At 43.7% G+C, this 24,694-nt stretch overlaps 1 protein-coding gene across 2 annotated transcripts; it reads left to right on the top strand.

Moving 5' to 3' along the window:
• LOC102189356 (HLA class II histocompatibility antigen, DR alpha chain) lies at positions 19,214–23,952 on the top strand. Of its 2 annotated transcripts, XM_005696526.3 has the most exons (5): positions 19,214–19,405; positions 21,437–21,682; positions 22,115–22,396; positions 22,691–22,856; positions 23,538–23,952. In XM_005696526.3, the coding sequence occupies exons 1-4, from the start codon at positions 19,327–19,329 to the stop codon at positions 22,843–22,845; spliced, it is 762 nt and encodes a 253-aa protein (XP_005696583.1). In that variant the 5' UTR covers positions 19,214–19,326; the 3' UTR covers positions 22,846–22,856; positions 23,538–23,952.

The raw sequence follows: 24,694 nt of genomic DNA on the forward strand, positions 1-24,694 counted from the left end.
GTCTCCTTAGGTCCATCTATTCTGAGCATGCAGAATTAGACAGCATTCAATTACTTCTTCTTACCCCTCCCCTTTCAGTCTGTCCTGCAAAGTCCTTCATCTCTACAGTCTTCTGGACGTAAAGGAAAGAGCAAGAAGGCATCATAACCAGGAATCTATCACCAGGAGAACACAGGGTCAAGGGGATGCCTTAGAAAGTAAATAAAATAATCGTGGAAACGGTGATACAGAAGAAGATGACCAAGGAAATGACCTTGAATAACCTTTCTGTATCATCTTGAAGACACATAGAAATGAATAAAAGAAAAAGCCTAATTGGTAGAGATGGGCAAATTCAACATGCCCATTGTAACCAACACCATAAAAATACTTCCACACAGTTAAAATATTTTAAAACTACCAAGATTAAAATGCTAGATTTAGTTTTGGAAAATGAAACACTCAGGGTGAAAGGTATCTAAGATTTTAGTCTATCAGCTGTGTTAAGAATCTTGTGGAAAGAAAAACTTCACATCAACATATAAGAAGTTGCACAAGGGCAATAAGTTACTGCTTCTCTCCCCACCAAGACTAACACCAATACGATTTTATAGAGCAGGACGGAAAATCAACACTCATCTGAAATGGAGACGATGAACCCAGTGGTCCAGGAGACGGTGTTTTCTGTATTATGACTGTTTACTTTCTAAAGCGATGCACTGCTGTTGCCTGTTGTTGTTTAGTCGCTAAGTTGTGTCCAGCTCTTTTGTGACCCTCATGGACGGTAGCCTGCCGGGCTCCTCTGTCCATGGGATTTTCCAGGCAAGAATCCTGGAGTGGGCTGCCATTTCCTTCTCCAGGGGATCTTCCCGACCCAGGAACTGGAACCTGTGTCTTCTGCATCTCCTCCATTGCATGTGGATCCTTTATCCCTGAACCACCAGGGAATCCCCTTCCATCTAAAATATCTCTAGGAAATGTGATACAAGCCCAGCCACAAAACCACAATACCTGAAAGAGTGGTCAAATATTTTCAGAAAATGAGCCTGAGGGTTAGAAGACAGCATGGAACAGTAGTAGTTTGGCCCTTGGAAAGGATCATTCACGTCCCCTCAGATGGAAGGAAATTACCATCTTGACTTCTTAACTCCTCCTGGGAAAGGAAGAAACATGTTGTTCCAGCAAGTAAAAGCTAAGAAAACCTGCAAAGTCCATGCCAGAGTACCATCACTCACTGAGGCAGACAGAAGGCCCCACACTTGCTACAAACCAGTTTGTAAGTTTATGCTCCTTTAGACTCTTCATGGAAAAAAGAAAGAAAACTGACAAAAGTACTCTAGGAAAAAAGCTGTCCAAACCAGGGAAGCTTCTGAAGAAAGCTGTGAGAATGCATGCTGACCTTCAGTGAGGCTCCGAAAGAGACTGGTGAGAGTATAAACAGGGAGAATAAATGCCTTAACCAGGGTTCTCGGTGGGGCGGGAGGAGGGTTTGCCCTTGGGAGGCATTCGACAATGTCTGCAGATACTTTTGGTTGTCACGCCTAAGGGGAGGGGGACAGATAATGAGTACCAGCCACCGTTGCTGCTAAACATCCTACAGTGCGCAGGAAAACCCCTACAGCAAAAAATCACCCAGCCCCAAATGTCAACCAAAAAAAAGTGAAAGCGAAAGCTGCTCAGTCGTGTCCGACTCTTTACAGTCGGTGGGATTCTCCAGGCAAAAATACTGGAGTGGGTGGCCTTTCTCTTCTCCAGGGGATCTTCCCAACCCAGATAGCAAGCCAAGGTCTCCACATTGCAGGCAGATTCTTTACCAGCTGAGCCATCAGGGAAGCCTAAGGACACTGGAGTGGGCAGCCTATCCCTTCTCCAGGGGATCTTCCTGACCCAGGAATCCAGCCGGGGTCTCCTGCATTGCAAGTGGATTCTCTATCAGCTGAGCTACCAGGGAAGCCTAGTGGCAAGGAAAAGAGCTGCCACAGACCATCTGCTGCCAGCGTGCTGAAAATCTTTGACACATTTTTTTTTTTTTGTAAATGAATAAGTGGTCTTAAGCTTTAAATCAAAGCATTTTAATCGTAAGCTTTTGACATCTCTGTATTACCATTTGAATGTAAGCCAAGACTCTTCTGAAACTACATTGATATTAAATGTGGTAAACTTGGATATTGTCAAATGATATGATCGGGTATGCATGTGTTTCATCCAATTCTTAAAATTCCATATTTCATTTCATTTTCTGGATAAAGTGCAACTATTAAGATGAGATGATAAGTGGTAGTTTGTACTTAGGCGATGGGTAAATAACAGTGCCAAATTTCAAGATCTACATATGCACTGTTCAAATCCATGCCAAACAAAATTACAAATTTCCACACAGTAGGGGTTGTTAGAAGATTTTCTTTTTTCAGTAAAAAGCCTCAAAAGTTAAATTCTCAAAATGCCATGTAACCATAGTAATCAACTGGTAATAATGAATTAAATCAGCTCATGAATTTTGAAGCCTATTTATCTACACAAACTTTAATACAGTGACATTTTTATAAAGTAAAGTAACATGAGATTCCCTGGAAACACGGTGACTTTGCGTTCACCTCCATGACCTTGAGAATCTCACTTTATTTCTTGGACCTCTCCTTTCTCTGCTCTCTGAAGGGGACAATCGTTCGTAAGATGTTTCCAGCTGTACCATCACCACATGAGAGACGAGGAAGCAAGGCTCAGGGGCACAAGCACAGCTTCAGACAAGACAAACGAGTAACAAGACCCTGGTTTTCTGAGGCTTAATCTAGAGCCCCTTCTTCACCCAGCCTGCTTCACTGCAATATTGTGAGGCTCAAACACGGCAGCGCTTTGAAAACCATAGGGTGGGGTGAGTACGAAATGCCAGTAGAGGGTGTTACAGCAAGCGGCAGAGCGCCCCTGCCAGGCGTCTCTGTGCCCTGCTTCCTCGTCTTAGTCAACTCCCCATCCTCGTCCTCCTCGCCAGGGACTCTCCTGTCCACTCTCGTCTCCCTCTTTCCTTCGGGGTGAAGGCAGGGGGCTGCTGGGGTTTCTCCTCACCTGGTCCCAGGTGCGCCCTTCGTCCACAGAGCAGGTTCCACAGACAGGTCAGAGCCTGAAATGCTGCCTGGAGCAAGAATGGAGGCACAGTCACAGGGGGGCACCCCGGTCCCCTGGGCTGTGAGTGAAGGAGGTGTTAAGCTTCCTCCCCTAAACTGAAGGAAAAGCCAAATCCCTGAAGAGGAAACCCCAGTCAGAATCACATCTTCACCTCCTGGCTGTAATCCTTTGAAAAGTGAAACGTGGGTGGCAAGTGAACTTTGACTGGGTTTAGTTATGAGCTCTTCAGATCTGCAGACCAAACTGTAACGTTTACCCTCTCCCCGCTTCCCAGAAAGCCAGGCCCCACCTCACATCCGGCCTGGGCCGCCCTGGCAGAGCCTCACAGCACCTCAGGCTGGCCGCCTGTCTGGACAGCCTCTCTACCTCCCCACAAGTCAAGGACCCCCGCATAGTGTCAGGTCTCCACGGGGCTTAAATTTGGACCCAAGACTGAGTATCAAGTATCCTTCCCCTCTTCTAATGATGAGAAGCCCGAGGCCCAGAGACAGGAGCTACCTTCTCCAGGAACAGAGCGTCAGGCCAAGGTCTCTCCATGCTCGTTTATTGCTCTTTTAACCTTGGTCTTTATCTCCCTTTGATGGGTAATAAAGAGCTTAATCATTACAGACACTGAAACAAAGAAATTTAAAAAGCTTTTCAATACTACGGTTAGGCACAATAATTATAATGAGGGAAGTTATAGGCACATTCATTGTGTATGTGTGTGTGTGTGCGCGCATGTGAGCGCGCGCATTGGTTTAATTTAGATTTTCCTTTAAGTTCCCCTTAAGTCCATTCCTTAAATCAGAGAGCAAGTATCGCTGGGATCTGCAGATACAAGCATACTTCCTTTAATCGTGCTTCCCAGGTGTTGCATTTTTTAAACAAATTGAAGGTTTGTGGCAACCATAAGCCAAGCAAGTCTATTGGCGCCATTTTCCCAACAGCGTTTGCCCACTTCATGTCTCCATGTCACAGCTTGGCAATTCTTCCCGTATTTCTTTTTCATTATTATTATATTTGGGTGGTGATCTGTGGTCAGTGAGCCTTGATGTTACTCCTGCCACTCACAGAAGGCATAGGTGATAGTTAGCATCTTTTAGTAATAAAGTATTTTTAATTAAGATACATAGCTTTTTAGACATAATGCTACTGCACACTGAATACACTACAGCAGAATATAAATGTTAACTTTTATAAGTCCTGGGAAGCCAAAAGCTTTGTGTGACTCACTTTATTGCCATTTTTGCTTTATCGTGGTGGTCTGGAATCACACCCACGATATCTCCGAGGTATGGCTTCTCAAGAATTAAAAAGTTCTCCAAGACAATTCAACTGTAAATATTCATTTCAATATAAAATGTAAGCATATGCAACATTACTATGTGAAAGCATTTAAGGGAATTTTTTTTCCTGAAGTTTCTTCCTCTCCCCTAATAAGGCCTGCCCATATTTGGGCTACCTAACTTGAGATTCCTATTCTTAATGAGGAATTTTTTCCCTGCAATCTTTAGTCCAGATAAAGACCTTTCTCATGGTGAGAATAAGGAGTTTGAAGAGGAGAAAAAAAGTAATTAAACCTTGGTGAAAACTCCTTTACCCCATTTCTCTCTCTCAATGAGGGTGGAGGGGACGCTGCCCCACTTCTCCTCTGGTTCCCAGAATAGCAGTGATGCCACAGGCGTGTCTCTCCAACAACAGCCCCAAAGAGCAGCAGCAAAAGGAAAGCTACTCAAAGCAAGGAGAGGTGGGCCCTAAAGATTCAACTCTTAGAATGGAAGATTATTGCCTCAAATGCTGGCATGGATGACACAGCAAGAGGAGAGTGATGGCACAGATATAACAGTCATCATCACCCATACGGAAGGACAGGGACAACCGGGGCAGTGTGACCGTGGCATACAGCTGGAGTCAACAAGTAAATATGAGGAGTGCCTTCTCCAGCAGTCCTGCACCACCTCCTGCCTGGGGACTTAGAAATAAGCCTGGGCAGAGGGCAGCTTTTAAATTATTAATGGTCAAGAAAGTCATGGAGTATTCTGGAAATTACTAGATTGACCCCTTTGCTCTAAGACATGATAGGGCTTGACATAAAAATTCAGATCAGTAATAGGAAAACAGAACTTTATTTTTCCATACTCAATTTTGCAGTATCAAAAGCTATTTGAAACACATTCTGTATCATCTTGATGGTATATAAAGTGCTGGGATTTTCCCAGGACTTTAGGACTTGTCTTTGCATTGTGTTAGTGATCAGACACATTAGTATCCACTGACCACTTAAATTAGAGAAGGTGATGGCACCCCACTCCAGTACTCTTGCCTGCAAAATCCCATGGACGGAGGAGCCTGGTAGGCTCCAGCCCATGGGGTCGCGAAGAGTCGGACACGACTGAGCGACCTCACTTTCACTTTTCACTTTCATGCACTGGAGAAGGAAATGGCAACCCACTCCAGTGTTCTTGCCTGGAGAATCCCAGCAACGGCGGAGCCTGGCGGGCTGCCGTCAATGGGATCCCACAGAGTCGGACACGACTGAAGCGACTTAGCAGCAGCAGCAGACCACTTAAAATAAGCTCTGCTTAGAATTGTATGCATCTCTTCACAAAAACCCCTTACGTGTGCTTTCGCAAGGCGACACCAGTTTTGAAATAAGAACTGTGCCGTCCATTATGCTGTGTATTAGGATTGTTCGTTTTGTGTCGGGACATGCTGGTATTTGAAAGAGAAGGGCATGAAAACAAGACAAACCGCTCATAACACTGAGGAAAGCAGGAAAAGTGAGGATTCAGAGAAGGCGGGAAGAATAGAAGGAAAGGGTGTAATTCATCAATATGACCACGAGAGGGCAGCAGAAACCTGTTCACGGTCTGCCCCCAAGGGCTTTTGCTCAAAATCTATCACTCCAGACCCTTTCTCCCCCAGATGCTGCTGTCCTGTATGATACACGTTCATGACTCTCTCAGATAGTAGATGACAAAAGGAACCCTGAGCTTAGGATGCCTGAGATTTAAATTCTAGGTTTGCTACAAATTAGGGCAAGCTTCTTTAGATATGCACTACTCACATTAAAATAATCCTAAAAGGGTAGGATGAGAATATAACTGTGAAACAAAATTCCTATTTAGGTCTTAGGCTTCATTATTGGGAGTATGGAGTCTTGGGAAGAAGGGAGACTAAAGCAATAAAGGAGATAAATGAAAATCAGAAAAAAGGAAAAGGATTATTGTGACAGGACATCAGGAGCCTTGCTATGAATTCACAGTCAGGTGATCACTGTTAGTTTCTATTTGGGGGACCTGGTAAGAAATCTATTTCGCGAGTTGTCAGGTGAACTCGCCAGAAAGATAATAATTATTTCATGGAGTCCCTTAGCAATGGGTCTTAAAATGTAGAGTTCTCTCCAGCAAAAGGAAAAAAAAAGTCAACTCTCATATCCTGGTGGCCGAGCTGTCCGTCTGTCATCCTACTGTCTGCTTGGCTTGTTTTCTGACTCAAAGCACTGACAGTTCTGAGATGCCCACCCAAACGCTGAGTCATGGGTCCAATGTTCCCCAAAGCATGGGGTGGGCAGGTGACGCTCAGAGCTGGATGATGACCTTTCTTCATAAGTGTGACCACAGTGCAGTTGGGCTAAGGAAGGCTAACTTAGTCCTTCTATTCCTTCTTCCTCCATCAGCCTTGATGCTCTGGAACAAACTGCAGACAAGAATGTCTGACTCTCACTGCTATTTGAAAGGAACTTGAAGCTCTGAAATATTATTTGAAATAGTATTTCTTGGATTTATTCCACTTGCAAATGTGCCCCTTTTTTGGACACAATTTAAAAGATCATTAGATTTGAGAGAGGGGAACGATTCCTTCCCTTTAAGGTACTATTTGAGCCTAAAATAAGGGGTCCCATCTGCCTCTTACAGGGACAGTAGGGAGTGGAAGTGAACCCACTAGGGGGCTTCGTGTGCAGGAGGAAGCTGGCCAAACAGAAGCAAGTCAGCAACCCTGACCTCTGGGAAGGTTGTGCCCCCCAAAAAGAGTGTTGTGTTCCCAGGGATAAACAGTCTGAAGACTAGTCCAAATCCTGAGGGGACAGAGGCAAGTTATTCTGTATCTGTGACTGTATCGGAGGCCCCTCTGTGATATCTCAGGTCCATAGAGATGGAGGTGATGTGGTTATAAATGCTTGGGAAACAGCTCTAAAGGCTCCTTGATACGAATCCTCCTCCTACTCCACCCGATCCATGTCACCTTGGCCTCAGCAGGAGACACAATGGACATGGCATTGGACTTCCCTTCCCAAGACCTCCAGGGCTTAGGGCCATGACTGTGCTCCTTCAAATCAAAGGGAAGCATAGCATTACCACACGGCCAAAACCCGGGAAGAAAAAGAATCAGTGACAAAGTGAGATCCTACAGAGGCATCATTTAAAGGGGAGGAAGAATATGGTGATTTCCAAAGTCCATGCCACAAACATAGAGTAACTGTAACACTGCAGTTGGTCCCAAAGACTCTCGTTCAGATTCAGCTTTCTTAACAAAAAAATCTCCCCTTCTTACAGATTTTCCTCCAGAAGTCAGTATAAAAATTAAACATCAGTGGAACTTCTGCATCACGGTGCTTAAAATACCCAAGCATTTAGGAACGGGAGCTGAGATAAATCCTAGTTCTGAGGGTCCCACAGTCCAAGCTGAAGAGTTTCTTGTGCTGTTAGAGCCATCCCTGTCTTAGAATCCAAAGAGTGTCTGACAAACCAACTCCTCAGAAGTGTTTACATTTTAAAATGTACCTTTATATTTAAATTTTTACTTCAAAATTTACTTCTGTAAAAAAGTCACAGAAGTGTAAAAGCAATCACAAATTGCCATCCGTGGTTTTTGAAAGTGATAAAGTCATATGCAGTTGATTCTGCTGCGGGTTTTAGCTTGTAGTGATAAAACTCATGGGAAGAGTTAGTGAAGCTTATACAAACTGACTAGCAAACGAGCGTGGATGACGCAGGCCAGGAATTAAAAGGACCACAGGATGCATGTTAATACTTGTAGACTCTTCCCAGGATCCCAGAGAATGCACTCACAGAGGTAGCCAGGCATCTCAAGCTGAAAACAGGAGAATCTTCTGAATGTTTTCCGGGGGGGCGGGGTGGGGGGGGGGAGGTTAAAGAAAAGCACGCTAACCGAGCGAGCTTCCTGCCTCTGCACCCTTGTACCCTGCCACACTTCTTTCTTTCACATGTTGCTGTTGTTCAGTCATTAAGTTGCGTCTGACTTTTTGTGACCCCCATGGACTGCAGCACACCAGGTTTCCCCTGTCCTTCACTATCTCCCGGAGTTTGCGGAAATTCATATCCATTGAGTCGATGACGCTACCTAACCATCTCATCCTCTTCCACCCTCTTCTCCTTTTGCCTTCAATCAGGGTTTTTCCCGGTGAGTCGAATCTACGCATCAAGTGGCCAAAGTATTAGAGCTTCATCTTGAGCATCAGTCCTTGAAACACTGGGTTCTCCTAGCCTCCACCCAGGCTACTGCAGTTCCGCAAGTGACCAGTAGATGGCATGTTTGTTCAAGAACATGCACCGTGTTTTCAGGGGCTTTCCCAGGTGGCTCAGTAGGTGAAAATCGCCTGCAATGCAGGAGACAGTGACAAACGTGGGTTGCATCCCTGGGTCGGGAAGATCCTGTGGGGGCAGGAAATGGCAACCTTCTCCAGTATTTTTGCCTGAAGAATCCCATGGACCCCGGAGCCTGGTGGGCTCCAGTCCATAGTGTCGCAAAGAGTCGGACAGGACTGAAAGGACTGAGCATGCGTGAAGCCTTCGGAGTGAGGTGGGAAAGGCTAAGAGCTGGTCCTAAATTGTCCCAGATCTTACCTTCCAATCTCTTCCTTTCATAAATTGCACGAAATGGGAGCAGAGCCAGGAAAATTGCCGCTGCTGAACCTGCTCCAGTCTTCTGGGGCTCTAGAATTCCTTAAGTGGACCACCCTGGAGGCCTGGGTGGGATGGGACCGGAAGAGGAGCGAGAGACTGAAGGAGAAGGGAAAGAAAAAAGGAAAGGTTCCTTGAGAGAGAGGCTGCTTCCTTTCTCACATTCATTTTTACCATGTTTCATTACCAAGCACTGTTAAAGCAATGGACATGAGTTTGGGTTAACTCCAGGAACTGGTGATGGACAGGGAGGTCTGGCATGCTGCAGTCCATGGGGTCGCAAAGAGTCGGACACGACTGAGCAACTGAGCTGAACTATTGAAGAAGCAACGCTGAAGAAATTATAAATCCAGTTCTCAAGGCCATTTGCAGCTTTCAAAGAAGAGAACATAGGCACTAAATTATGATAGTCCAGTGTATGGGGGAATTAGGAAAATCTTTGTGGAGAAGATGCTTCATGAAATAAAACTGATGGAATGATTCATACTTCACTGAGTGCTGTGAGCCACCAGTGCAGGAGCTGGTGGAGGCGGAGCATCTAACAGGCACATGGAGCTCTCAATATCAGGGAAATATCTACTTGTGGGCACACGTGAGAACAGAGTATTCTAGATATTGGCAGAGAAGGAAAACTACACCCTGAAGGCCATGAAGATGATTTAAACTGGAATAGGGACACAACTGGTGACTAGTTCCACGATCATGTCCAAGATATTTAATTGACTATATCTGACTGTAATTTAACATAAAGTTCGGTATGCAAAGCTATCTTTCAAATATTCTTCGATTTTAAAAATCAATCAGGCTTTATTTTTTAAAATAATGTTACTTTACAAATTAATATGAGCCAAGCAGATTTCACATCATTTCAGATTTTTTTATTTTGATTTTATGTTCAGCATGGATTTTTTTGCATCAGTTTTTTATTTTTATTTATTTTTGGCCATGCCACATGGCATGCAGGATCTTAGTTCCCCAACCAGGGATCAAACCTGGTTGATGCTGAACTATAAGTACGGAGTCTTAACCACTGGACCACTAAAGAAGTCCTCATTTCAGACTCTTTTTGACAAATAATGACATTGCAACCTGGGAAGCATTTTATACACCTTCACAGAAAACCCTAAGAAAGTTATTAAGATGTCTAGAATGTGTGAGTTTTGTGATGGCAATATAAAAAGAAAAAACAATTGTGATCTGCTATGCTAGCAGATGAACACTGCATATAAAATTAAAAAGTAATTCCAATAGCAATAAAAGCCTAAAATAGTAATGAGTTTAACCAAAATATATATAATGTCTCAACAGAGAAAACTACAAAGTTTTGATGTCAGTTCAGTTCAGTTCAGTCGCTCAGTCCTGTCTGACTCTTTGCGATCCCATGAACCGCAGCACGCCAGGCCTCCTTGTCCATAACCAATTCCCAGAGTCCACCTGAACCCATGTCCATTGAGTCGGTGATGTCATCCAACCATCTCATCCTCTGTCGTCCCCTTCTCCTCTTGCCCTCAATCTTTCCCAGCATCAGGGTCTTTTCCAATGAGTCAGCTCTTCGCATCAGGTGGCCAAAGGATTGGAGTTTCAGCTTCAACATCAGTCCTTCCAATGAACACCCAGGACTGATCTCCTTTAGGATGGACTGGTTGGATCTCCTTGTAGTCCAAGGGACTCTCAAGAGTCTTCTCCAACACCACAGTTCAAAAGCATCAATTCTTTGGCACTCAGCTTTCTTTATGGTCCAATTCTCACATCCATACATGACCACTGGAGAAACCATAGCCTTGACTAAACAGACCATTGTTGACAAAGTAATGTCTCTGCTTTTCAATATGTTGTCTAGGTTGGTCATAGCTTTCCTTCCAAGGAGTAAGCGTCTTTTAATTTCATGGCTGCAATCACCATCTGCAGTGATTTTGAAGCCCATCTGATGCCAGAGACTAGTGAAATCTCAAATACATGGAGAAATAGAAGATGCTTGGTTTTGGATAAATGGGGTGTTGTTGAAATACCAGTTCTCTTCAACACAATCCTCATCAATGTTCTCAGCAGGTTTGCTTTGTAGAAACAGACAATTGTAAAATTATAATGTGCAAGAAAAACAAAGTGGCAAAGGCAAGAAGAAACATTCTTCAGACACATCTAAATTATATGTAAATATGAGAAGTCATTCAACCTCCTCAGTACTAATCAGAGGAATACAAACAACAAATTGCCTTGAAAAAATAATAAAAATGTCAAAACATAGCAGTCATAAGCAAGGGTGTGGAACAACGTTTCTGCCAATATACAATTGATAGGAGTATAAGTTAATACAGTCATTTCAGAGTCAAAATTACATAGTAACATTGAAAATATGTACATGCATTACAACTCTGCATCCTACTCTTAAATACACACTTAAAGAAACTGCTGCAAGTTCATACCAACATTATTCATAAGAGTAAAACATTTGCTAACCATTGAATGGATAAATACCTTTATATATCTTCATATAAATTATAGCTAAATTCACAAACATACGTGACCTTTTTGGCCCTCACCTAGATTTTCAGAGTGAGGCATATTCAGCGCTGTCTTTCTCTTGCTGGCTGCCATGTAGGACGTTACAGTCACTCTCGTGTTGTAACCAGTCACTTCCTGACAGTGTTCTGTGCTGGCCAGGCCCTGTGAGCAGCACGATAACCATCATCCCCTGGTGGAGGTGACCAGCTCTCGGAAGAACCCAGCAGTCCCACAGTCCTCACTTCTTGTCTAAATAAAATCAGCTTGAAATTAATTTCTGGTCCATGATGACTGGTGTGTAGCTGACATAGTCAGAAGATATAAAAGCAGGAAACATCACCAAGGAGGATCATGTCCATGTGGGGAGAACACTGTCTACAGCTGCTCAGATGGCTAGATTTTTTTTTTCCCCAGATAAATAAAGTATGAGAAACCATTCTGATCCTTTTATCATGAAGAAACAGCTACCTCAGCAGAGGAGAAGAGGGAGGGGAAATCCAGGAATGGTTGGTGCAATTAGGCAGCTCTCCATGGAAAGCTGTGTGTTTGGCTCCAGGGTCCAGGGACATTATTTCTTCTGGGAACTAATTTCAGCTTCTGCCTTTCAGCTGTAGCTTCTGTTGCTCCAGTTACTGGTGCCTGCAAATCCCAGGCCAAAAGTCCCTTATTCTTGGGCCCCTCTGCTTGTCGCCCTGCCATCCCCACCAGCCCCCGCCGCCTCATGATTGCTTTCAGCAGCTTCACTGCACTGCGTGGTGCGGCTGTGCTTTATTTTTCCACCTGTCACTTGTAATGGACACCTGGACTGTTTCCTGGACTGTGTCTTTCCTATTGCATGTAATTTGAAATAAATAGACTCATGTGTCCCTTGGGCAGTTTTCCCTAGGGAAGAATAAAACTGGTAGGACGGAGGAGCAATAAATCTAAATAGAGAAGAAGAATGGCAAAAAAAAAAAAAAATGTTGTCAGGAAAGTACCAAAGCCCCCCTGCAGCCCTGGCCTGTACCTTAGGGCATCAGAGCCAGTCTGAGAGGCAAGTTTTATAGGTTTATGGACCCTGACTTCTGCACCAAACTTGCTCCAACTTTCCAAAGCCATCACCTTGAGGCCTGCTGAGCACATAGGCAGATTATTAAGGGTGAGAGATGCCTCCAGAGCTTGAATATGATCCAAAGAACCAGGCCTCTCTCTCAGAGCAACTCACAACGATGTATGTTTCACGAAACAGACCTTTCATAAAAGAAAAAAAGAAAAGCGTATCTCTAGGGCCCCCACCTTTTCTCCAGGATCTTCTGTGCTGTGTACTGGACCTCTGGTGAGACCATTCTTGTGATTTCAGATATGGGGTCTGTACAGGCTGAGTGGGTATGGGGGTCATTGGCAGCCATACTTCTCCCCTCCACCCTTATCTCCCTGCCCGGCACTGCACGGCCTTTCCTGCTTGAAATGGTATCCTTCCACCTTCTCTGAGTGGGAACCAGTATAAAGCAGAAGCTCCGGTTCCTTGTTCAGTGTGATTAAGGGTCAGATCATCGCTCTTGGCTCTTCCTCTCGGCCTCCAGACAAGCCTATGAGGCTAAGCACACGCAAGCACGGGTCTCTGGCTGCTGACCACTGTCAGCATTTCAGTTGCTGCTTCCCCCCAGGGCTCAGCAGCCCACGCTGCAGCTGAATATGCTGTGTTATTTCCCCACATGTGACATCAGTGTCACAGAAGCTCGACGGAAGTTCTACCCAGGTGCAGCGAGAGTGCCACTGAAACCAGCGGGATGAGGGGACACGTGGGGACAACGTCATCCAGTGCCTGGTGGTTTAACGATGCGGAGTGAGTGCACCGGTGCGTGATCATGCGTGGCCCAGTGCAAGTAGATATGGGTGGAACATGCTTCCACCGGTCATGCAGGGTCACTGTGGGGACCCACCCCAAGGGTGATCAAAGCTCCTACCCAAGACTAGGTTTTCCAGATCATGGACTTTACGCACCTAAAGCTTTGATGATGCTGACTCTTATCTCACATTTTCATAGGAGACTTCCAGTTCACTGTATTCCCCAACACTTCCCAGAATCCCAGGGATAGCTGCAGAGTCCAGGTGAGCATCAATCCATGTGAGGGATGGAGGGCCCTTTGCCTATTCTTCCTATGGGAGTTCTAGAAAGCGAGCTAAGGAAAGTCTCAGCTCTGTACTAGAGGGGAGGCTGTGGTGATGTTACATTTCCTGGACACTGAGCATCAGGACAATGCCAGACAGGGTAACTCCAGAAGGAGAGGTGCTTTCCTCTGCTGTGAGTGTTTTCTGAGTAGATAGAAATGTGTTGGCTGCAATATGTTAAAAACGTAAGGCATCCATTAGGTAGGAGAAAAGCAATTCACGAAGGGAAGTGGTAGAATTTCTTGACTTCAAAAGCAGTATTGATAGACAGCAAGAGTGACTTTATGCCAAAAAAGAAAAGATATATATGCCTAAAGAATAGAAATAGTATCTTTAGGATATTCAAAGATACCAAAAATGTTTTTTTAAAAAAATTTCATAGTGTTATCATGTGATGTAGGTTAAGAGAAATCACAAAGAAATACAAATATTAAATGTCACATGAAAGTTAAGCCCACTGATTATTAAACTTAACCATGAACATGTGGGGGAGCTATCTGCCCCAAACTTTCTGCCACTTTGATAAATCCCAGAGTGGTGTTGATAAGGAGACTCTTTTAGGGCTGTGGTCTTACTATATAAAAGTGGGGGAGAGTGATCAAAACCAGATGGGACATTAATAACTCCTTTATCTGTGTAAATGTAGCAGCAGACACTTATTAGATAATAACACTCTAATAACACTGATGATGTCTCATATATGCATATATGTGTAAAAAATGAATAAAATGAGGGACCAGGGGATCTTCTTAGCTTTGATCAAATATGCAGGCTCATTTAGCTCTCAGAGTCACTCAGAAGGGTAACAGGATCAAAGCATTTCAAGCAGGCAGCATCTGATAATTCTGTTCAATGGGAGAAGTTCTTGGAACAACCTGGTGATGCAGACCAGGCCCTAGTCTCTGCCCACCTGCCCCCTGCAGGGGGCAGCTTAGGTGTGAGATGAATTTACACCCGTGAAAGTGTTGTCTCCCCTAGAGTCTCCTTCCATTTGGAATCTGTGCCTCTTGTATAAAGTTTATGAGCCTAGCTTCCAGACCCCTAGTAAGCACATGGCCAATTACAAGGATCACTGCATTCAGAGATGCCCATGCTACGGGTTTCCACATTGTTATAGTTCATCAGAAATCCCTCCTAGCCAAGATACAATTTATCAAGCAGAGGTCATTTTTACCATAGTCAGTTTTGTCTAGAAATGTAGCTGACATTCTTCCTTTCTTTGGTTTCTGAAAAAGAGCTGGGAAATTAGCCTAAGATTAAACTTGTCCTGGAGAAGTAGAAAGGTTATTAAACTTTTACCCACAAGAATGAAAATGACTTACCGTTATTTCTTCCTTTACTATACTAAGCATCACTTTCTTTTTCAAATTATTTAAAAGAAGCACATTCTGTATTTTGTTATCCAAAAAATGCATTGTGATGCTAAGTATAGAAAGACTTTCAAGGTTTTTAAATTGCACATCATTTAAGCAACCTAATTAGATCAAACACACCTGGAATTTCTGAGTATGTACATGAGGGGAAAAAATTAGTTAAAACATCCTGATTTTAAAAACTTCGGATCGTTCACGAACCTTCTAAATGCTCAATTAAAAAAAAAAAAAAACTGATGTGAAGAATTAAATACTATTGACCACAAGAGGGAAGCCTAGGCCCATTTTTACTATGCTTTGAGGGGGGCAGGGGGGAAGGAAAGCGATGCTTCCTGAGAACCTTTAAAATATTCACCAATAAACACAGTGTATAAGACAAAGCAACTGTCATCCCCACCTGAGGCTTGCATTTGTGGTTGGCGTGGTTTTGGTGTTTCGAATGGACTTGCTGTTTGACTTCATGTATTACAGGCTACAGAGTTGGAGACGTGATTTACAAAACTACCTTCCCACTTTCTAAGTGAGAACATGGACCAAAAGACCAGACTTCTGTAAATCTCGGTTTCCTCAGAATAAACTGGAAATATAATGGTGGAAAACACGATGGTGATATTTAATATGGTACTAATTATCTTGTTGGGTTTCCCTGGTGGCTCAGTGGTAAGGCTCCACCTGCAATGCAGGAGACCCAGGTTCTATCCCTGGGTTGGGAAGATCCCCTGGGAAAGGAACTGGCAACCCACTCCAGTATTTTTGCCTGGAGAATCCCACGCACAGAGGAGCCTGGTGGGCTACAGTCCATGGGGTCACGAGAGTCAGAGAAGCCTTAGAGACTGCACCACCATCACCATTAAAATTAAAGCATTTTGATTGGTTAGGGAGAAAGAGTGCACCAGAAAAGACTCTCATGGTTTGATAAAAACATTGGTGTTGACATTATAAAACATTTTCCAGCACTGGCCATTTCTCATGTATCATCCTATCTAAGTCTTGAAATGACCTGTGTCTTAGATGCCATTCACCCACTCATGGTCTCCCTGGATCTACTGTGATCACCTAACAAACATCTCGCTTTCAGTCTGTGCTTTACCCATGCTATGTTAATGCGAAGAAGAGCCACCTCCTTGTCATGACCTCCATTTTTTTGGAAAATGTCTTGTATTTATCATAACATTCAGACTTGAAAACTAACTATAAAATACTTTTTTTTTAAATCATTTTCTTTACCACCTTCCTCATTCTAAGCCAGTCAGTCAGCAGGCCTAAGTAGCCATTCCTCACACTTCACTTTGCCACAGATTGGCAAATATGACATATGGAATTAGAAATGGTGCTGAAAATAATTTTCCAAAATATGGAGGGAACAGGAAACAGTGCCAAAAGAGTGAATCAGTCATTGATTGGGCACAAGGAAGCAGCTGTTGAAGGCAGCAGCTCTCAGGCTTCACTGGGGTTTTTTCCAAACTAATCTGTTCTTCACAGTCTCTCAATTACCAAGTTCAGTCCATGCCTGTTAGAACAGACAAAGAAATTGAGAAGAACCAACTGGCCCTCGATGCTCAAATCATACCAGTGGAGCCTGTGGAAATATTCTGAGAGGTGGATTTGAAGTTTCCAACTCCTCCCCTGACATGAGTGTGCGTGTGTATGTGTAACTTCTTATTTACAAAAATACACAAAGAAAAGTGACTTCGAACCCCTGAGAGCCTGTACAAGCTCAGGTCTTTGAAACATCAGATATCAAATGGGGTAAAGAGAAAATGGATCAAATTCTCAGACTCTCGTCTTCCCAGGGTGGCACAGGGCATATGGCTCAGCACTTCAGTCGTGTCTGCCTCTTTTCGATCCCATGGATGGAGTCCACCAGGCTCCTCTGTCCATGGAATTATCCTGGGTTGCCATTTCCTTTTCTAGGGGATCTTCCCAACCCAGGGACTGAACTAGCATCTCTTGCATTGGCAGGCAGATTCTTTTCCCACTGAGCCACCGGGGAAGCCCCTTGTCTATATGGTAAGGAATAAAATTAAGAATATTGCATCTCCCAGGATCTCCCTGGGCCCCGGCTTCTGAATGTGGCCTACATTCTGCCAGTGAAACTTAGTATCGTGAGATTCGGGAAGCACAGACAGGCTGAGAGTTTCTCAGGTAGTGGACACAAGGGTTCACAGATGAAAATCTTGGCAGCATCCTTGGTTTCCCAAGACATTCCTTCCTCTTGGGTTCTAGAGGAGCCGTGATGTCAGCAGTGGCCCCTACAGGTCCCTCCCTCTCAGAGTTACGGGTCTGCACTGACCTGTGCACCCCCAGGCTTCCTAACAGTTTGAAGATATAATTCCCTTAATAGAGTAGAATTGTAATAAATAACTCTGTGTAGGGTGTCCTCAGGGATTTCTATTTCTTGAATGAGTTCTGACTAGTACAGAAGCTCCTCACCTTTTAATGTCAGAGACGACCTCAATCAGGTACCCTCAAAAATTCCCTCAAACGCACAGGAAGTTAGAGGTCAGGAAAAAACAGGGAACCGTGATTAATGTCCAAATAGAAACTTCTTTCTCATCACATAGAAAGGGAACTGAAAGTCTGTTCTAAAGACTCTCCAATTTAGTAATCTCAGGAAGAGAACCAATCAGTGCCTTAGGACTGAATGGCATCATACGTTGCTGGACAACACTTGGGTTGAAGGTGCTATTATAAGATGAAAAATGCAAGGATGTGTAGTCTCTGAGTTTACTATGCATTTATTGAGCATCTTGTAAGAACAAGCCATTATGGCAGCCAGCAAAGGGCAGGCATGGAAAGGTCATTCTTGGTTAAGTGTCATTACAGGAGGTTGGGATAGAGCCTGCAGTATAAGACCACATGATAAGCAGCAACTTACTCTGTAGAACTCTCATCTGGCTCATTCCACTATATCTTCAGGAAGCACAGTCCTCAACAATGTTAAGGCAGAACTGTTCGTGTATCCTCCCAGGGATATAAAAGTCCCTATCAGAGGATGTTCAAAACTCTTAATTACAATCAACCATGTATAGAGTGTTGACTCATGAATTGTGAGGAGAGTTGTAGGGCAGGGTAAGGCCTCAGCAGTGTAGAAAAGAGTGTGAACTATCCACCCTAAGTATCCATTGAGATCTTAAGCGGTGAACTCACCATCTCATGAGCCGTGGCACTGCCAGATTTCTCCTCCTTGGAAGTATCTGGATCCCAGCCTTTTCTGGGTGGTTTAACAATTTTTCTACTTTGCTATATTTTCAAAAACGTGAAGGTCCATCAACATGACATAACTTTCTGTATTCTCAATGGTGAGCATCAAAATAACTTCTTTGAATCAGAACTTTCATCGCGAGGAAAGAATGGTAAAGCATTCCTGCAGGTTATTATCTTTAATCTTCCAGTTAAAATAAGTTCTGCCCTGTATATATATATAGATATTCATCTATCTGAGTCTTCAAAAATAAGTGTGTGCCCAACAGGCTTCTCCAATCTCGAGTGATATGTGAGTAATAAGAATTAGGAATAGGCTCTCTCTTTCCAATCTACTGTCTCCAGTAACCACAACCTATGTTCCAAGGTACAGCTTTCCATCTCTCTCCAGCTTTGGGTGTGTTGGAGCTCAGTTTCTCCTCCAATGTTATCTATATATGAAAGAGCCAGGGATCCCAAGCTCTTGGACAGAATTGGCCATCTTGGAGTTTAAGACACTTGAGGAGAATCCTCAAGTAAAAAGTGGCATCTTAAGTGAAGCTTTGTCTCTCGGCACTGCCAAGATTCAGGCATTCCTCATAGCCTGACACTGTACCTTGTCTTTATATGACCTGTTGTCCCTTAAATAAATCCCCCAGCTGTCACAGCACAGAACCATGTTTTGCCATTAACTCTCACCTTAGGATATTCCCATTGATTCTGTTCTCACTAATGTACTTCAGGTAGATCCCTTTCTAGAACTTGGCTTGAGCTGGAAGAGTCTGTGGATGATTGCCCACTATTCTTGAAAACTCAGTTTTTCATTCTTTTTGTTTGGTTGTGAGTTTGTTTGGTTAATTAAGAAGTTCCTTTTCATCTAATGCACAAAGCTTCTCCTTTCCTGGACCCTTTGCAAGAGTCTTTCCCTTAGCAACAGTAGTGTCATCTCAAAAGATTTTTCTGATTGGCTGCAGCTCAACTGAGTTTAAATTTTTAATCAGTCAGACTCTATGACACCCTACATTCTCTTTTCTCATATTCCTGTCTGTTCTAATCCACCTTGAGCTCTCATCGAGACACGGACCCTCATCAAGACACCAAAGAAGAAAATGGCCATAACCAGGGTCCCAATATTAGGACTTTTCATCACTGTCCTGATCAGCCTACAGGAATTGTGGGCTATTAAAGGTAAGTGCTGAGAGAGTTCAAAACTAGGAATAAATAAGTTCTGAGAGCTTTGGAGAAACGAACTGTGGACGTTTGCAAGACAGTCTTTATAATGAAAGAGAAATGTGACAGGTGTTATGTGGGTCTAACTCTACAATTATAATAAATTGTAATTGGAAGAGTTCTCTCCTCACCACGAATTGAAGTAAGTAAAACCAAGAAATATAACTAAAATTAGAGGAGCAAAATTGAGCTGTGTTCTGATTCATGCTATTGACTTTGATATAAACCAAACTTGCAGGGAGATATTTTCTGACAGGCATTAACAAGTTAACTTTCTGTACTTTCATTTTTCATTCCTGGAAAATTAGTAAAAGTTAAAACCTCCAGTAATTTTGTGAGGATTAAATCAGAAAAAAAAATCAGAATTTCTTGGCACCTGTTCTAAACTATTTTTACCTTGGTAGCTATTTTTTGGCCTATGAATCCCAGCAGCCTATTTGGAGCACAGACATTATATTGAAGACCATTAGAAAGGAAAGCCATCAAAAAGCAACCATCCACCCAAGGGAGGGGGATGGGCAGGTATGCTGATATGAGTCGCATTTAATAGACAGCCTCTTGGGACAGTAACAGCCCCAATTAGAATGGAACTTACAGGGCCTTTTGATCACTATGGCTTAGTAATATTTCCAGAGAGTGGAAAAACGAGAAAGAAATGGAGACTCTGATGTTATTCTCTCCCATCTTCAGAGCAAATATTGTGTGGGTTTATTATGAAAAAATATTCCTCACCTGGAGTGACCCCCAAAGAGGGTGGCAAGGTGGTAGATAGGCTGGAAATAAGTAAAGACTCATGATGACAGCTGTAGGTTTCTATTGCCCAGAAAGAGCCATATATGAGGATGCCTACCATAAAGGATAACTTCCCCTGGAGTGAAAAAAGGAAGTTAGAATGTGTGCGTGTGTGTGTGTGTGTGTGTGTGTGTGTGTTAATAGCTGCAGATGCGAAATAAATTCCTGCCTATCAATGTACAGTCAGAGTTTAAAACCCACCTCTCATTTGCATACACCACAAAGGCAACATACTATTCAATTGTAGCTTTCTTATTTGAAATCAGTTATTCCTTTAGCACAGATTATTCTTCCTGTCAACCATAACAGAATGTGTCCCTTAATGATAGTCTAATTTAAAGATTTTTAAGATATAAGGGAATGGTGATGAGGTCAATCCAAATATAATCATCCCCTCAGAGGGATGCAGGATGTGGGTATGGATACAGGAAAGTCAGTGCTCTACAATGCTACAAGGTCTCACACTGAATTATTTGGGTACCATCATCTCCATTCATACATCTCATGGCTCTGGTCCTTAAACACAAAGCTATTTCTGATGCTAAAGTACTTGCTGTAGTCCTGATGATATACTAAGAAATTACTTAAAACTAGTCTCATTTCATCTTAAAAACAAACGCAGCCTAGAAACAAAACCACAGTACAATATAATGAAAAACCTACATACAAGTAGATAAAGTGATCTACTCAAGATCACTAGGTAGCTGAATGAGAGTTTGAGATTTAATTTGATTTCAAGTTCATACACAACTTTTTAAACAGTGTTTCTCTCTTCTTAGAGCTGCAGTGCCCTGAGACATGCCCTGGGATTCTGGCTTAAGGAGATTTAATTTCTAGGTCAAGAGTGTGAGGGAACATTTGTCTTATAAGAGCTGCTACTGGATTTCCAAAGAGGGAATCATTTCTCAGTCAGTAACAAGGAATCAAACAAAAGCTTCATGGGACTCCGGGTTTTCAGCCCTCATTTCCTTCGGCCCACACACTGTCCCTTTGCTTCTCCACCCCTAGCTCTGCTCAACACGAATGTCCTCCACGCAGGCCTTGTCCTTCAACCCATCCCTCCTCTCCATCACTCCTCCTTCCCACTTGGCCCTCTCTTTCTACCACCCCTGCCCGCATATGCGCATCTCACATCCTGGGTTCTTCTCCATCTTCCTCTCCTGGTTCCCACACTGACCCCCTTTCTTGTCGTTTCAGAGGACCATGTGATCATCCAGGCTGAGTTCTATCTGAACCCTGAGCAATCAGCCGAGTTTATGTTTGACTTTGATGGTGATGAGATTTTCCACGTGGATATGCAGAAGAAGGAGACAGTGTGGCGGCTTCCAGAATTTGGACGTTTTGCCAGCTTTGAGGCTCAGGGTGCCCTGGCCAATATGGCTGTGATGAAAGCCAACCTGGACATCATGATAAAGCGCTCCAACAACACCCCGAACACCAATGGTACCTCTGCTCCAGTCCTCCTAGACTTGGGAATTGTAGCTTTAAACAGATGCTTGAGCTCTTTGGTTTTTGTTACTGAGACTTTCCCCTCAGGGCCTATTCTTGTCGTATGCAAACCCCACATTCTTATGCCACCGGCCCAAAAACTTCATGAATTTTCTCCTCTCTTGATGTGCTCACATCTTGTCTTTGGCAATCATGGTCTCTCATAAAGCCTTTGCCCTGAGTCCATGCTGGGGGAGCCAGGAATGAGGTCATTGAATATGTTATGCCCAGTACTGGTTCCCCTTTCATGGAGGAGGGAATAAGAGCTGGGTATCTGAGACCACAGCATAGATTCCCAAGACAGTTTCAGCTGCTATGTCAGCCTTGGGGGGAGGAAGAGGGGCAGGGCTAAGCAAGGAAGGCTAATTTCTGTCTCTTGTCTCCCAGTTCCTCCAGAAGTGACTCTGCTCCCAAACAAGCCTGTGGAACTGGGAGAGCCCAACACACTCATCTGCTTCATTGACAAGTTCTCGCCACCCGTGATCAGTGTCACGTGGCTTCGAAATGGCATACCTGTCACTGACGGAGTGTCACAGACGGTCTTCCTGCCCAGGGATGACCACCTTTTCCGCAAGTTCCACTACCTCCCCTTCCTGCCCACAACAGAGGATGTCTATGACTGCAAGGTGGAGCACTGGGGTCTGAACGAGCCTCTTCTCAAGCACTGGGGTGAGAACCGCTCTTCAGTCTCCTTTACTTCATTGCTCCTCCTGTGATGCATGTGTCTGGTCCTTAGGGACCCCGAGGATCTGCTTCGCAACTGCTCCAGTTCTGGTTTCTGGTCTTCTCCCATTGCTCTGCTTTCCCCTCTTCTCGTCTGTAATTCCCTGACATCATCCTGTCTTCCTCTCATTTAATTAGTGAAAAAAAAAATATTCTTTTGACTAAGCATCATATATTTTGTGCTAAGTGCTGCTGCCTACCACATGCATTTCTTATGTACTCTGACTTATTTTTCCCCAGAGTATGAAGCTCCAGCCCCTCTCCCAGAGACGACAGAGAATGCAGTGTGTGCCCTGGGCCTGATTGTGGCTCTGGTGGGCATCATTGCAGGGACCATCTTCATCATCAAGGGCGTGCGCAAAGCCAACACTGTTGAAGGCCGAGGGCCTCTGTGAGGCACCTGCAGGTGAGTCTGCTGTGGTCAGAGGATGACATCTCTGGAATGATTCCAGAGGAGGAAAAGAGTGAGGAAAAGGACACACGATGCCTTTAAAGGAAAACCATCCCAGAAGTCATGGCTCCTGATTCATCACACTGGACAGAATCAGACATTGTCATCATCTGATATCCCCAAGGCCTGCATTCCATACGTGCCACCAGAGATCATGCCTTCAGTCTTGGGAACTATCTCCAGTACCCAAAATAGTTGTTTCACATTAAAATAGTGAGTCCAGTGATCTGGGAAAGCCAGCCTCAAAATTACAACACTTCCTGGCTTTATATTTCCTGAGATAAGACATCAGCTTTGAAGCATTTCCAGAATGTCACTTTGTGGGGGTTTAGGGTAACTGTATGAAGTGGAAATCTCTTGGAGACCCATGCCTGCTTTTGCCCCTCTATTCTGAGAGAAAAAAAAAAAGGTGTCAGAAGATCTAAGAGAAAGTGAAACATGGCCTGATCCCTCATTCTTTCAGGGAAGGTAGGAAATAGCAGTTCATGTTGGAAAGGTTGCATTTATGAGAGGTCGCACAAATATTAAGAGGCTTTTCCAAAGTCAGGGGTTAAGGAGTAAGAGTAAGGAATCTGAAGATAAGAGCTCAAAATATTCATCTTAAACGCTATAGTAACTACGTGTGTTCTGCTACAGGTAATGGACTTTGTTAGAGAGAAGATCAATGAAGATATTTCTGCCTTAATAGCTTTACAAACCTGGCAATGCTCCAACTGTTCACCTCACTGAAGACAACCATGCTTCAGCACTTCCCAGTCCTTTACTTACGCTGAGAGTAAGATGCCTTCCACAGTCTCCAGGTTCTAATGTCGAGTTATTCCCTGTCTACTGCTCCTTCTTGTATTGGTTTTCCCTCCATTCTCCACTGTCTTCTTATTATCACCATGTAATGCCTTTGGAATAGACCCCATAGGATCCTTATTTTTCCTGCTATGGAACCTTTGGAAAGTTCTATGGGGGCATCTCTTGTATACTCATTACTTGGAGTTTCTTCAAACTGTGATTGTCATTTTTCTGAATACAGTAAACTTCAAGTGGGTCTCAGGTTGAAGTTTTTGGTGTCTGAGTCAGTTCTTCATGGAGGCTGGGGAATATAGATGATCCTTTCATCCTGTAATGTCTAAATGTATCTATAGGCTTTGTCATTAATCAGAAATATCCTAGTTCATTAGAACTCTAGTCTCATTTGGAGGATCTGCCAGCAATCCAGTTGTCATGGTCTGGTCCTCATCTGCAAAACACTAGAGTAAGGTTTATTTGTTGAGAGATGACTTAACAACAAATTCATAGTCTGGTTTGGATTCTTATGCCTCTGAATCAATGTGATATTTGGATCATGAATAAAGTGAATCTCAAACCTTAAGGCAGATTCTGATAGTGGAGGACACAGATGGTGGGGAACAGATGGTGGTGGAGTGGTGGGCACAACAGAAGCACATGCATATACGTAAGAGGGTTGGCACAGCAGCACCATGCATTTTAGGCTTAAGGAAGGATGAGATTGGACACTAAGGGTTGGCATTGTCTATCTTCTCAACATGCATGTGTGTGTGCTAAGTCGCTTCAATCATGTCCAACTCTGTGTAACTCCTTGGACTGTAGCCCCCCAGGTTCTTCTGTCCATGGGGATTCTCCAGGCAAGAACACTGAAGTGGGTTGCCACGCCCTCCTTCAGAAGATCTTCCTGACCCAGGGATCAAACCTATGTCTTTCGTCTTTTATGTCTCCTGCATTGGCAAGTGGATTCTTTATCACAAGCACCACCTGGGAAGCCCTTTTCTTAACATCTGGTG

This window comes from Capra hircus, chromosome 23 (assembly GCF_001704415.2).
Source record: "Capra hircus breed San Clemente chromosome 23, ASM170441v1, whole genome shotgun sequence".
Lineage (NCBI taxonomy): Eukaryota > Metazoa > Chordata > Mammalia > Artiodactyla > Bovidae > Capra > Capra hircus.

What these genes read in the sequence shown, in the direction of transcription:
- LOC102189356 (XM_005696526.3), top strand. Translation starts at nt 19,327, where the DNA reads ATGGCCATAACCAGGGTCCCAATATTAGGACTTTTCATCACTGTCCTG. An exon ending in CAACACCCCGAACACCAATG is followed by an intron (nt 21,683 to 22,114) that starts GTACCTCTGCTC and finishes CTTGTCTCCCAG; the next exon opens with TTCCTCCAGAAGTGACTCTG. An exon ending in GCCTCTTCTCAAGCACTGGG is followed by an intron (nt 22,397 to 22,690) that starts GTGAGAACCGCT and finishes ATTTTTCCCCAG; the next exon opens with AGTATGAAGCTCCAGCCCCT.